The 15,706-nt window shown below is 45.7% G+C and overlaps 1 protein-coding gene across 1 annotated transcript in view; it reads right to left on the bottom strand.

Annotated features, from left to right (window-relative positions):
• The window catches only part of LOC144372325 (acyl-coenzyme A oxidase-like protein), a 105,660-nt gene that overhangs the window by 49,035 nt on the left and 40,919 nt on the right, over positions 1-15,706 (bottom strand). Inside the window, exon 3 of the mRNA XM_078035708.1 lies at positions 5,560-5,643. Coding sequence (XP_077891834.1) covers positions 5,560-5,643 — 84 coding nt within the window. The remainder of the gene's footprint in view (positions 1-5,559; positions 5,644-15,706) is intronic.

Below are 15,706 nucleotides of genomic sequence, written 5' to 3'. Positions count from 1 at the left end.
CCTGGAATAAATCCAAATGGTTTGTGGGTGATGCTGACCCCGTCCCCAGCTTTAGGAAGAGTCTGTAGCTCAGGACTGGCTGATGGTGGATCATGCCCCTGGCAATAAGGATGGCCTCAGGGATGGCCCTATGACCTGGATGGGTCCATCCAAGGTTCCTCCGGGGGAAAGGAGCTGTTACCTGGAGGGACAGAGTCCTGGTGCTGCTGGTGGCCAGGTTGCCGTGAGCTGGCCAACACACAGGGGATGAGGAGAGGGAGGAGGTGGCCCAGAGGTCCTGCGCACCCCGCCTGAAGCCAGCTGCCCCCAGGGCCCAGCAAGGCCCTCTTTGTTCAGGCAAGTCTAGAGTGGGTGTTAGTCTGGGATTCTTGGCACCTGGATGAGCTGCCTGCAGCCCACACACATGGGCAGCCTGGATGAACACCATCAGCTCTATGACAATGACACTAATCTCAGCTCTATGGGATGTGACTTCATCAACTCTAAGCCAACACCAGCTAAAACACTCTTGACACTGGGACAGCAAACTTCACAAATCCCATTCGATGTAGAAAGTGCCCTTCATCTGGAGAACCCCAGTGTCCTGGGAAGAGGCTTACTGCCCTGGCCGCTCAACACACTTCCCTACAGGATCACGGAGGGCACTCGGCATGACCCTGCTGTTGCCAGCTTAGGGAAATGACATCAAGGGTTGCATGTATTTTTCCCTAAGCCATCTTAGAAGTAAAGTTTTACAAAATATATTTTACTCAAACAACAAGAAGTTTAATCTTCCACCCCTAAATCTGGATGGTAGCTGACACAGTTTTCACAGTGTTATTCCTCTTCTAGGTTTAATCCTTCCTCGTCTTGAGGAAGGAGAATCACAGTGTTGCCGCTGCATGTTGAAAGCTTCCATTCTCTAGCTATAGGAGGAGCCCCGGCTGTCAGTTTTCAGAGAACAACACCAGTAAACAGAGGAGGCATCTGAGAGACCCCATCCACACTATGGATCCGAGTGTGGGGTTCTCCTTCACAAAAGGTACATTCTGTGAATGGCGGGCAACCAGACCAAGCTTGGATCCCCTGGTGGGGTCTAAAAGGTGATTCCTGCCTCCCAGCCTCCCGCAGGAGCTGTGGGGGAGGGGAGGGGCATGGCCAGCCAGCTGAGCCAGTAAGAAGGTGGCAGGGGGTCCCTAGGGAGAGAACCAGAGGGATCAGGACAGACACAGGAGACAAAGCTGAGGGCAGTGTTTGGTGGGAATAGGAAAGACAGGACTCTGGGAGATCTCTGGTCTTAAGCCAGAGTCACCAGGGGGTGGAGGCCCACCAACTGCAGTGGGCGGCTTAGAGGAGGAGCCTGGAGGAGCTGGGAGGAGATTTTGAGGCCAGCATCCATCCAAAGTGCCCCTAAGTGGAAGTGTGTTCGCGCTGCCATCACCGCCTGGTGTCCTGCCCCAGCAGACCTCAAGGGACAGGATGCTGAGAGGTGCATCTCCTCTGAGAGAGACTGGGGCAAGCAATAGCAAGGAGATTAAGAGGTGCCTAACGAAGGCCCTAGTCCCCACATGTGCCCAGAGGGCCTGTTCAGAATGCTCCCACTCGGTCCTCTCAAACCTGGAGAAGGAAAGGACTCTGCATCTGGTGCCGGGGGTTGGGTGATGACCACAGAGTGTCCAGCAAGGGTTGGCAGGAGCCTCTGAAGGACACAGTGGAGCCACCTAAGCACTGAGAGCTGCAGGAGGACACGACCAAGAGGCCAAGGGGTGGGCCTAGCAGGCCTCTGACCCCCAGGTGGGGACCAGAAGGAAACTGGGACCAGTCAGAGCAGAGACACGTGTGGGTTCCTCCTCAGTCCAATCACAGAGTTCCTCCCAGGACCACTGCTGGGGAGGCTGCCAGCCACATCTCAGGGGTCACAGTCCCCACCACTCATCAAGCTCCTGTGACAGGCCAGCCTGGTAGCATTATTGATTTAGATTTGTACAAAGCCTGTGGATGGGCCACAGTGGCACCATCTTTACAGAAGGACAGCTAAGGTACATGCACAGTAGGAAGGCCTGGACCATGACCAGCAAGTCCTAGACACAGGGCGTGCACCCTTGTTGTCTGGCTGCTCTCTTGCCACAGGGAGCCCTGGAGGTCCATCATATGCTCAGGAAGCTTGCCGTGCCAGGGCTGTGACAGGCCAGGCCCCTTCTACCCAGCATCATGACAGTGGGTCTCCTGGAGGGCCTCTGGAGCCTTCGGGGACTTTTCGTCTCATGTGGGATGCACTGAAGCACAGAAAATAGCTTTTGAGACAACAGTGACCCCAGAAAGGATAGTGTTTGGACCAAATTATGTGCCCCCAAATTCCTATTTTGGATCGTTGCCCCCAGTGCTATGGTACTTGGGGCCTTAGTGATAGACAAAGTCTAACCCTCTCGGGGGCTAGTGCCCATGTGAGAAGAGGAAGAGAGACCAGAGCCTGTCTCCTCATCATGCACACACAGAAGGAGGAGGGCACCCTGCGCACCACAAGAGCCCTCACCAGGACACGCCATGCAGCAGCCTGGTCTTGGGCTTTCCAAAAATGTGGAAAAACATGTCTTGTGGCTTAAGCCCTGGTTCATGGCACCTTGTTAGGGCAGCCCAGCAGACTGATAGAGAGCTCGGCGATGGAGAGTAGAGAGCAGAGGAGAGCTGACGTGCAGCCAGGGAGGAAGCATTAGGCTCCTTCGGGCCTCGGAGGCCCCGGGTACATCCACGTGTTTGGTGGAGGGCCATGGAGTGGCTCCTGAGCTGGCACGGGGAATGCAGAGCCCCCCGTGAAGACAGCCATTGGCCCTGGCACCTCTCTGGCCTTCCTAGCCCTTTGCTCTGGGTGGCTCTGAGCCAGCCCCAGCCCTGCCAGCACTGGGATGCGTGAGCAGAACTGTGTTTGTCCAGAGCGCTCAGGGCAACACAGAGCCTCTGCAGGAACACAGACTGGGCGAGGCCCAGCTCCAGGAGTGCAGATGACTTTTGTGAGTTGATGGTGACACCAGGTTGACAGCCAGCTCGTATGAAAAGCAAGGGCTGCCAGCTGCTCTTGGGCTGGTGGGAACCCCTGATCCACCCAGAGCTCACGAAAGCTGTTCCCAGCCCAGTACAGGCCCTCCTGGGCAAGCTCTCTGCCACCTGCAGGAACAGAACAGAGCCTCTGCTTCCAGGCCAGACTCAGGGCAGGGTGCACAGGTTTCTCCCACTATCTAGGACTCCAAGTTCAGGAAGCGATCTCCCACAGTGACTGATGTGTGGGGAATCAGTGGAGTTGATAGTAACTATTGCTAACTAAGTCATCTTTATGGTGATAAAATACTGTAAAGCTTTTAGCCACTTTTAGTGTACAGTTCAGTGACATTGAGTCCCTTCGCAATGCTGTGCAACCATTACATTTCCAGAACTTCTCATCATCCCAGGAGGAAACTCTGGACCCAAACAGCAGTAACTCCCCAGCTTCGAGGTCCATGTCACTTCATCTCCCTCCACCATGGCCTTCCCTTCCCACACCCAGGATTATGGGGAAGTTTATCCTATCATTTCATCACTAAATGTTTTTATGCATCTGTAAAAGATAAACACTTTTTAAAAACAGCTCTAAAACCATTATCCCTCCTAAAAATATCACACAGGTCCTCTGACATCACCTGAAGTGCACTCCTCAAACTTTCCCAGCTGACGTGTGCTATTCCTTTGCAGTTTGCCGCTTGAGCCAGGATCTAAGCAGTGGCCACAGGCAGCCCTTTGTTGCAAGGTCTCAGGTCTGACCCCTGCTCATTCCAATAATCCCTGTACAACTCTGTCCCTGAGCTCACTGCAAGACCATAAAGGGGTCGGGAGGGGTAGTGGGGTTGGTAGCACAGGAACCCCCAGGATGGGACAATGAGCCTGGACTGGGATCCTCAGCATTTTTGAGAGGAGGAGCTGTTTGTTGTCTCTTGGTCGACTGCCCTTCTCTCTGAAAGCCACAGCCTTTCCATCCAGGAGGGAAGAATCACAGGGAGGCCAGCCTCTCCCCAAAAGGGCTGATGGTGGACCCCTCCCCACAGATCAGCATGCACAGATTTCTTTGTTTTCCATTCTCACCCCTAGAAAATGCCCATGTGGAACTGAAATAACCGCCATCTTGGACTCACCACCAAGCAACCTGGCTTCCTGCCCCATCATCTATCTTCAGGTTCTTTGTCAGGAGACAAATCTTTCCCCTGGAGACAAAAGGACCAGGTGTCTGGACAAGGGAATTTGTTTTCAGACCCAACAGTGGCCATAGGGGAAAGGTGGGGCCATGGGATTAAGCCTGGAATTAAGCCTCTGTTGGGATTCAGGGAGCCACGCAGGGCTACGGAGGTCCCTCTACCTGAGCTAGTCCATTCACCACCCTTGGTGAGCTCCTCACAAAGCAGTGAGATGTCATTTTTTGGCCATGGGATTGGCAAAAAAGGAGAAGCCTGAGGATTCCAGGTGTGGAGAGGATGTGGACCCTGGGATTGGAGTGTATGCTCTTGACAGGCCTGAGTTGATGCAATAATACTGACATGGCCTCTAGTGTCAGGCATTCCTCTAACTAGCAAGTCCAAGCCTAGTTAAATAGCTAAAGGAAGCCTGTGCCAATGTTCAACGCCAGACATGCACAAGAGTATTCACAGTGGCATTTTTCACATTAGCAAATTCCTGCAAGCAACATGAGAAAGTGAATGGATAAGTGCTATGATATATTCATGCAAAGGAATATTATGTAGCAGTAAAAATGAACAAACTACCCTCTCTATGTCATTCACCCAGTGATTAAACTAAAAGATGGAGAACAGATTTGTTGTGGCTAAAGGTCAGCGGGGAGGTAGGGGATGGATACAGCTACGAAGGGGTAGCACCACCAAGATTCTTTGTAATGATGAGAAAGCTCTATAGATTGATTGCAGAGTGGTTACAGAATCTATTTATGGTGTCAAGTTGCATAGAACTACACACAAGGTTGAGTTGATGCAATAATACTGACATGGCCTCTAGTGTCAGGCATTCCTGACACTAGTGGTTACTGAATCTATTTATGGTGTCAAGTTGCATAGAACTACACACACACACACACACACACACACACAGACTTACACACACACAAATGTGTATGTGAAAACTAAGGTCTGTATCCTCATTAAACAGAATTGTACCAATGTCAATTTACCAGTTTTATGTTTGTATTATGGCTAACCAGATGTCACCATTGGGGGAGACGGGTTTCACATGATCTACTAATTTTATGACTTTCTATAAATATTATAATTTCAAAATACAGTTTTAATTTTCAAAATAAAATATTTAAATTTTTTTTTTTACTTAAGAAGAACAGTGAGTTGCAACATTGGGATGGACCTTAGCGATGATACCCAAGTGAAGAGAGAAAATCACAAAAGGTGATGAGACTGTTTTCATAAAATTAAGATCCATGAAAATAACTCATTGCTACAACCAGGATAAAGCGATAGGAAAAGAAAAGCAGAGGAAACCAGATTGGGTGCGCTGGCTAAAGGGGAAGGCAGGCTGCTGGGCCTGAGAGCTCACCTTCACACTGGTGGCCAGGTCGGCTGTGGAGAGCACCTCCCCGATGACGAGGTCCCGACTGACAAAATTCTTCGTCTTCTCTGCCTGCAAACATGATAGAACCAATGTCAAGGTTTCCTTGTAGTTTGACCTTGAAATCCCCATTATTATAATATGTGCATGTTACATTGGGGGAGGGGGTGCGTTCTGGGGATTGAACTCGGGGGCCCTCCATCACTGAGACACATCCCCAGCCCAATTCTGTGTTTTGTTTAGAGGCAGAGTCTCACTGAGTTGCTTAGCATCTTGCTGTTGCTGAGGCTGGCTTTGAACTCAGGCTCTTCCTGCCTCCACCTCCCAAGGCTCTGGGACTACTGGCCTGTGCCACCGCACCTGGCCTGCATGTTACTTTTGCAATAAAACACAATAAAAGTCATTGTTTAAGAAGCAACCCCACACTCCACTGCAGCAAACGTTTTCCTCTTGTTTCCATGGAGCCATTAGTTTCTGAGAACAAGTATGTAGGGCTCACACACTCTTTTCTTTCATAGAAGCAAGTCCACCACGCCTGCACTGGTAACAGACACTCCTTACTTGGGCTTTGCTTGGGCTTTGCTTGGCCTTAGCCAGGCTCAGCCCTGGCCTGGCCTGCCAGAGTTCCCTCAGCAGAGCAGGCACCCCAGGATGCACACCCAGGTGACTATGTCCATATGGAAACAGAGGACTGAAAAGGCTGGGGAACATTCTGGACTTAGGTAAAGCAATATTCTTTGCTTTCCTAACCAGAGGCCATTTCTGGGCTTTGAGGCATTAAAACCATGAGGTCCTGGTCCCGCTTCACTGCCCTCTTCTCTTGCACAGTGGGTGAGCTTGCTCCTCTGCCAGCAGGAAATGAGAGGGGCCAAGCCCCCATTGCTGGTACATTTTAACAATTCAGAGGCAACCAGCACTTCCTGAGAAGGGGGAGACGCCATGAATGGACAAACTCTAACTGCCCATTGTTGGAATGAATGCCCTTTGTCCTCATTGACTAGTCCCTCTGAGACCCAGCCACAACACCATACCTGTGTGTATGTACGTCTACTATAGTCATGCACATGTGTGCATACACATATGTTGTGCATCCACATTTACATAAGCATGCATGCCTACCTGTGCGTGCGTTGTAAACATGTACACCTATGTATGTGTGTGCCTGTGGAGACAACTGTGAATGTGTGTGTCTGTTCCTGGGTGTGCACACGTGCCTGTGTGCACAGTGACTCTCTACTATCAGGATAACAGCCAGCCTCCCTGGATGGCTTTGTCTCCACATTGGCATAAGCTCTCTCCCTAAATGCACTCTATATTTCCCCTCCCGTTGGTTTTTATGTTTCTCTCAAGCGTTATTAATTTTATCAAACAGCAACTGTCAAGATTTATGACTCTTATCATGGCTCTGACCCAATGCATCTTGTATTGATTATTTCCTAAAATAACTCCAGGCTGCAGCATATACCACTGCACGATTCCAGCTCGGGCTCACACTGGAGATTCGGTTACTAGTAAATAATACAAAATAACCATTGCAGATATCTGCAGATTTCTCAGAGGGCCCAAGTATCCTTTGTTGCACAGATCCTTATGGAAGTCCTAACCCCAGGTAGGAGATGGAAAAGGTCAGGCTCAAGGAAGCAAGTGACTTGTCTAACCAGTGGCACCTGGCAGGTGACAGAGCCAGGATCAGAAACCAGACTGACCAGGTTTCTCATCCAGATTCCTCCCCACCCCTCACTGTCCTCATCATTAAGTACTCCAGGTGGCTGGGCCTCCTCACAAATCAACTCCAATTTTGCACCACCAACCCTGTACCCAGAGAGCACCTAAGGTCAACCTGCTGGGTGTCCTAAATAACTTCCTGAGAGTCGTCCTCTGCAGCGGACTTTCCTTTGCCTTAAGCCACCTACTCTGCTCAAACTTAAACCCTCAGGAGTGTCTAAGTCTCTCAGAATTGACTGTCTAAGTCTCTCAGAATCGCCAACAGTTCACAGTTTTCTTTATATTTCATTCTCCTAATGTATACTGTCAATTGTCGAAGTATAATTTTGTCATCAGTGGTATTCAAAACTGTGGTCATTTTTACTCACCAGTATGAAATAAATTGCAAACACATTTGCTGAAGAATCAGCCCAAACTTGGCCATCTTTGAGCATCATAAATTGTTTATGCTGATTACTTCCCTTCCCCGGTCTCCACACGAGATGGCCACCTGTGCTATTAGACCTGATGGGAAATGCCAACAGGAGTTGACTGTTAATTCTGTGATGTTGACCTAAGCGTGCATTTGGACTGGTCCATTTTCAAGAAGTCAAACCAGAGTTCCAAACCCGAGACTAGGCTTCATTTGACAGACTGCCTGACTGGTATAGATTTTTTAAATCTTCTCCATACATAATTTCTCTCTTTTCTTCTTTCATTTCTGATTGGCTAGTTGTTCATAATTAAAGAATGTTCAATATTGACAAGTTTCTCTCTCATTGAACTGGCACCACTAACTGAATTACTTATACTTGTCATAATCAATCAATAATCAACGTGTTTTTGTCTGCATCCATTCTTGCAGCATTTCTTTTGTATCAATGCTGCCTTCATTTACACTTGCTACATTCAGTCCAAACCAATCTCCATGTCATCGTGTAAATTGGTAGCAATTTTAAATGATAATAATTCTATAAATATATGGGTAGACTACTCAAGCTTATATTTCATCCAAAATTACAGCCCATGCTATTTATACTTTTGCTTAATAAATTCAGACTCGAACAGAAGGAAGATCAAGTTTTTCCTTAAGTACTGCTCTTCAGAGCACTCAATGTAGCAGAACTCTGTGATTTAGTATTCTGTTACAAAATCTGCAAAAATTTTGGTTTTCTAAACCCCCAGAGTCCCTAAAAGACATATATACTTCCTCAGTGAAAACCAATGTGATTCGGAACTGGTTGGGTGTGGTGATCTGAGCTGCCTTCCTCTGATGTCAGAAGTCCCCGTGGATCCCTTTGCACTGGGTGGGCAGCCTGGGTTAAGTGCCCAGCCAAGAGTCCTGAGCAGAGTTTTCTTATCTTCATTTTCTAATATGAGTCTCCAAACTGGCGTACTTGCTTCTCCTAATTTCTGTTTCAATTTTTAGTTATAGCTTTAGTCTTACTGAATCTATGTCCTTTGTGAGAATGATCCTCAAATGATTTTATAAAGAGGAAAAAGAGTAAAATGCACAGATTAGTGGGTTTCAGGATTCAGGGGAGGCTCTTGCTTTCTGAACTCATCATCTCTAACCCTCCACAAGATTCTAAGCCTCCTCTCCCCATGGCCATCTTGTGCCTGGACTATTATAACAGCCTCCCAGCTGGACTCTACCCCCACCCTGCCCCAAATATCAGGCACTAGGATCTTTCATTATTGTTGTTGTTGTTGTTATTGTAAAATTTTCATCTAGATACAAGCCTTGCTAAATAAATAAACTGCTGATATTTTTCCTATATTGCAGTTGTCTTTTTATTTCTTTAATGATTTCTTTTGATGGGTATCAGCTTTTAATTCTTAATGAAAGTCAATTTGTTACTTTTTGGCTTGTGCATATTTGATGTTTTTCACAGAAGGATTCTTCTCTAATGGACCTAGCCTGTCCTAAAGTCACAATGACATTTTCCTTTGTTCTTCTACAAATATTGTAATTTTGGAATTTGTGCTTAGGCAGATAATACACCCCAAGTACTATTGTGTATAGTGTGAGGAAGGGATAAAGGGTATCTTTCTGCTACATTTTTTCTATATGCTTAACTAGTTGTTCCAATACCATTTATTACAAAGACATTTCTTACCCCATAGAGACATTAGTTACCCCATAAACTAATCATAAATATTTGAGTTACTTTCAAGGACTCTCCATGTCTGTTCCCTTGATCTCTTTGTCTATCCAAATCAATACCATATACTTTTGAGTCTCTTTGTATTAGGTTTTGAAATCATGTAATGAGAGTCTTCCAACTTTGTCCTGTGTCAGAATTAGTTCAAAGATCCTAGGTCCTTTGCATTTCCACAGGTTGTTGGAAAAATTTGTAAATTCTGATGATGGCATTATAGTCATTTTAAAATCAGCATCATGGTGTGTCTCTTTCCTCCCTCCATCCTCCATGATGAAAATCTCCACTGACCTCATTTGCCATTGCAAGAAATCTAAGCCTGTCAGCATGGCCTCCACATCTGGCCCTTGTCCCCTGGTGGATTCTGGGCATCACAGGTAGAGTGTCTCCATGCACAGAGTTCTGGGAGCATTTGGAAGCAAAGGCAGTAGCCATGTTCTTCTCCTGAGGGGCTTGTGACTATTCCAGGAAAACCCAGTACAAGACTAGTAAGAGGTGGCGTTCCTGTGGCTCTGTCTAAGGGTCCTTTTCATTTTGTAACAACATTTGGAAAATGCTATATGTCAGCATTCTGACATATAGCATTTTCCAAATTCTCATCTCAAATTTAATATCTCTTTTCTTAGCAACATATGCTTCCTACCAAATACCTAACTACTTGGGAAACTTTTCTAATTATTAGTGTAATCACAGGATTGATTTGAAAAGCATATAAAGTCATTATTATATTGACAGCATCTAATAGTGAATATATCCTATTGACATGACCAGTTTGATGTGTGAGTTTAGTTTTCTGTTAGTGTGAAACCTACAGCATTTTCCATTAATTTTAATGCCATGAGAAAATGTTGTCCCAGTTATTATTTCCCTTTGTGAAATATGAATTATGGCTATTTAAGAACTGTTTGGTCAGGCGATGTCACCGGGAGTCACCCAGCACTCATATGTGCCCAAGCACAGTCTGAACATTCACTTGTGACATGCCTTCATGCCTCTCCTCAGCACTTCAAGGTAAATGCTGTCAGCCTCCACAATTCACAGAGGAAGAAACTGAGAACTGGAGAAGTGAGAAATGTGCCTCAGGCCACAGCCTCTCAGTGAAGGAGCCAGACATGAGCCCTTGTCCAACTGATTCCCAAATCAGAAACCTGAAACCATCACAAAATGGTGAGAAAATTATTCTGTGACCACTCCATTTGGGTGAGAAAACAGATTGCATATGCAATCCTGCTACCAGTTACATTTGGGGTGTGTGTGTGTGTGTGTGTGTGTGTGTGTGTGTGTGTGTGTGTGCCTATATGTAGTTTTGACTTTCCTATAGTGAACATGTATCACCTTGATAATGAGGAATTTTTCAGCATTTCTCCCAGTGAGGGTTTGCTAAACTTGGTATTGTGTCCATCTGTAACTGACACTTCTCCAAATCTCATGGCATCAGTGGGAGGCAGAGAAACAGACTTGGTAACAGGTAAGAACCAAGCTGGTTCCATTGCCAGGAACTGGGGGAAATAGCACTGAAGTGCTTCAGGGCCGGAGGCCCAGGACTCGTACCTGATTCTCTATGCCTGATTCTCCCTGCCTGTTCAGTGGCCCTGGTGGGAGGTTCTCAGGTCAGGAGCCCGTGCCCAAGCTTTATCCTTTGGCAGGGAGGGAGCCACTGGGAACCACCAATGGTATCCACATGCCATGTTTGGATGGCCATAAATGACAACACCTTGTCCTCACCCTTGAAGTCAGACTGGCCTCTCCCCAGGTACCATGATTAGGGCAACCTCCTCCATCACACACATGAGGTCGCCACTGAGCTCTGAGCAGCCTGCTGTGCTCAGTGTCCACCTGACTGGCCTCGCTAGGCTGTCTTTGTATCTTCCTTGGCCATCACCCTGTGGCTGATTTGTACCAGCCCTGGCATAGCAAATCCTAGACCCTTGGAAACAGGGATGGTCTCCTATTTACCTCAAGTTGGAGGCCTCTGCTCTTTCTGCACCTCAACAGAAGGCCAGGCAGGGTAGATCTTGGCCACCCAGGTCTGCGCAGATCTGGTTTGAATCCTGCCCTGCTCCCTTGCTCTTTAGCTCTTGCTCTTGAGCTACTTCTCTCTCTAGGCATTACCTGGGCCTGGAAACTGGAGGGTCACATTTACTTGTGGATTTACCAGGGGATTTAGTGGGATACTGGGTGCCAAATGCCTGCCAGCCCTGTTTTACTTCTCTGGCTCCTTCCCAGTCTCCTCTCTGGTCCTTCTCACCACCAGACAAGCTCAGTCCTTGAGCCTCCTCTCCTCCATTACCACACACGCCTTGGGGACCCACCCAGCCTCACAGCTCTAACTCACCTCTATGCCCTTGACCTCCCACGCTCCTCAAGCTGTTTGTTGGTCACATCCCAGGGCTAACTCCTGACTTAACCTCAGATCTGCTTGGATGGCTGCCGTAGTCTGGCTGGGCACAAATAACCGGGAGGTCACGAGCCACTTGTAGGTTCAAACAGGAACTAACTTTATTCGAGAGCTCAACGGGAACTCAACGGGGATTCCATGAGAACTCAATGGGAACTCTGCGAGAACTCAAAAGTAGCGGGCACCCCAGGTAGCAGGAGCTGCCTTATTGCCGGACAGCAGAGGTTTATATACACAACTGAATACACAGCTTGTTTCAATTTAGCATCATCAGTTACAGCAATCAATCGTTATCTTAATAATTATACACAGCTTAACTTAATTATCATCATCTTAATGGTTCGCTGGCGCTACCCCTCAACCACTCCTTCTGGCAAAATGCCAGGCACCATCTTGACTTGGTTGTGGCTCTCAACAGATGGCCCCACTTTGGTGGACAATACCCTGTCCTTCTAGTTGCTCAGACAAAACACCATGGAACCAATGTGCCGTTCTTCTCTCCCACTCTCTCACATCCATCACTCAACAGATCCCGCTGCTTTTCCTTCAGCAGCCTCTAACTCAGCCACGTCCATCACCCTGACTGGCCAGTCTGGTCCCAGCCAGTACCACCTTGGTCCTAGGTGACTGAAAAACCCTCTCAACTCATCTTTGTGTGCAGACCTGCTCTCATAGAGTCAGCAGAAGCCAGGGGATCCTGGAGAAATGTCAAATCATATCCTGCTCCACCGGGTCCCTCCAAGCCTCCCATTTCAGCCACTTCAAAGAAACCTCTTATAAAGCACCTCAAGTTCCAGCTCCCCACCACCTCCCAGGTCCATCACCCCCTACTCTGCTCCCACCACAGTGCCCTGTTGCTCCATTAACAAGCCCAGGACCCTCCCGCCTGCCCTCAGGCCCTCGTATCTGTTGTTCCCTCCGCCTGGATGCTATTCCCATGACACCCACCTAGTTCACTCCCCATCCCCTTAGGCATCTTCACCTAACCATGGAGCACCTCCATCTCTCCAACTCTCCCAGCACCCCTAGATTCTTGATTTTTAAAAAATGTTTTCAACATATACATAACATAAAATTTATTATTTCCATCTATTGTTTTCAATTCCAGGAATTAAACCCAGAAGAGACAGAATTCTACCACTGAGCTACGACCCCAGCCCTTTTTTTTTTTTTTTAAAGACAGGGTCTTGCTAAGTTGTTGAGACTGGCCTTCAACATGCAATCCTCCTGCCTTAGCCTCCTGAGTAGTTGGGATTACAGGTGTGTACCACACTCCACTTATTTCAACCATTTTGAGCATACAGTTCTGTGGTGCTAAGTACACCATGAACTTTTTCATCTTCCCACACTGAAACTCTGCACCCATTAAACAATAACTCTCCATTCTCATTTCCCCTCAGAACCTGGAAATGGCCTCTCTGCTTTCTATCCCATGAATTTGACGACTGTAGATATTTCAAACAGATAGAATCCTACAGCATTCATCCTCTTGTGACTAGCTTATTGCCCTTAGTATAAGGTCTTCAAGATTCATCCATGTTGTAGCAGGCATCAAATTTTTCTTCTTCTTAAGGCCAAACAATGTCCACTGTAGGTCTGTATATACACCATATTCAGTTCATCCACTGTTGATAGACAATTCTGTTGTTTCCATCTTTGGGCCATTGTGAATAATGCTACTGTTAACATGGTAATACAAATATCTGTTTGAGTCCCTAATTTTATTCTTTGGGATATGTACCAATAAATGGAATGTCTAGGTCATCAGCAATTCTGCGTTCAATTGTTTAAGGAAATGCCACATTGTCTTGCCCAGAGGCTACACTGTTTATAGTTCCACCAAGGCACTGGCAATGTGCCAGGGTCCCAGTTAGCCACATCCTCTCCAACCCTTGCTGGCCGCTGCTGCTGCTGCTATTGCTTCCTTACACTGCCGTCATAATGGGTGTGGGTGGTATCTCCTCGTGGTCATAATTTCTATTTCCCTAATGATCTGTGATGTTGAGCACTGTTTCGTGTGTTTATTGGTCGTTTGTACATCTGCCCTGCAGGAATCTCTCTTCAAGTCCTTTGACTGTTTTTAAATCTGGTTATTTATTGTTGTTGCCCTTGTTGAGTTGTAGGGGTTCTTCAATATACTCCAGACATCAATCCTTTATGGGATGTCTGATTTGCAAACATTGTCTTTTCACTCTGTTAGACTGTTTTGTGTGGCTATCACACAATACCGGAGCCTGGGTAATTCATTAAGAACAGAGACTTATTACAGTTATTACAGTACTGGAGACTGGGAGGCCCAAAGTTCAAGGGTTCACATCAAGAAAACATCTTCTTGCTGTATCATCCCATGGTGGAAGGTGGAAGACAGAAGGACAAAAGAGCATGTGGGATGTGGAGGTAGCCAAACTCATTTTATCCGGAACCCACTGACTGCCTTAACCCACTTAAGCATTATGCTGGGGCTTAAGTTTCCAACACATGAACTTTGAGGATACATTCAAACCACGGCCCCTTTGACACACAAGTTTCTAACTATGATGTAGTCCAATTCATGTTTTAGACAAATTTTTATTAATTTTTTTTCTAAAATTGTTTAAAATAAGTTTATCTTTAAAAACATGTTTTTGTTTCTATCAAAGAAACCACTGCCACACCCAATGGGTTTTTTGTAATAGTTTATTAGCTTTAGTCTAACATTTAAGTCTTTAATATATTATTTTTTTGTTTTGGTTGTCAATGGACCTTTATTTTTATTTATTTATATGTGATGTTGAGAATCGAACCCAGTGCCTCACACATGCTAGGCAAGTGCGCTACCACTGAACCACAACCTTAGCCCACATAATCTATTTTTTAAATATTTACTTTTTAGTTATAGGTGAACACAATATCTTTATTTTTATTCTATGTGGTGCTGAAGATCAAACCCAGTGCCTCACGAATGCTAGGCAAGCATCTCTGAGCCCCAGCCCCAGCCCAAATCTTTAATCTATTTTAAGTTAATTTTTGTATATGGAGCATACACCATTACAATTGTCCCAGCACCATTTGTTGATAATATTTCCTTTCTTTATTGAATGGTCTTGGCACCCTTCTCAGAAGTGATCAACCACATATGTAAGGCTTTCTTTCTGGTGTTCTTTAACTATTCCATTGTTCTATATTTTTGTGTTTATGTCAGTACCTTATTGTTTCAATTACTATAGCTTTGTAGTAAGTTTTGGAGGTTCCACTATTTGAAGTGTGGAACCTCTAAATTGTTTTCTTTTTGAGGACTGTTTTGTTTCTTCAGGGTCCCTTAAGATTCCAGAAGAATTTTAGAATTTAGGATGGATTTTTCTATTTCTGGAAAAAAAAATATTGCACTTACTCTGTTGTTTACAGACATCTTAACAATAGTATCTTCTAATCTATGAACATGGGATGCCTCTCTATTTGTTTGTGTCTTGTTCAATTACTTCACCAATATTTTATAGTTCTCAATATATAAGGCTTTCTTCTCATTTGTTAAGTTTGTCCCTCGGTATTTTATTCTTTTTGAGCTACTATAAATATAATTGTTTTCAGTTTCCTTTCAATAGTTCATCATTATTACATAGAAATTCAAATTATTTCTGTATGTTGATTTTTATCCTGCGCATTTCATGAATTCATTTATTAGTTCTAGAAGGGTCTTTTTTTGAATTATTGGGCTCTTCTATATATAAGAACATATATCATCTGACAACAGAGAAAACTTACTTTATTCTTTCTAATTTATTATATTTGATTTTTATCCACAGTATCTAACACTGATATGCCATAAATGTATTGTTTATTAGTTTATTGTCTGTCTCTTCCCCCACAAAAATGTAAGTTCCACAAGGACAGG

The sequence above is a fragment of the Ictidomys tridecemlineatus genome (genome assembly GCF_052094955.1).
Source record: "Ictidomys tridecemlineatus isolate mIctTri1 chromosome 12 unlocalized genomic scaffold, mIctTri1.hap1 SUPER_12_unloc_4, whole genome shotgun sequence".
NCBI lineage: Eukaryota > Metazoa > Chordata > Mammalia > Rodentia > Sciuridae > Ictidomys > Ictidomys tridecemlineatus.
This window is presented reverse-complemented; position numbering and strand designations above follow the sequence as displayed.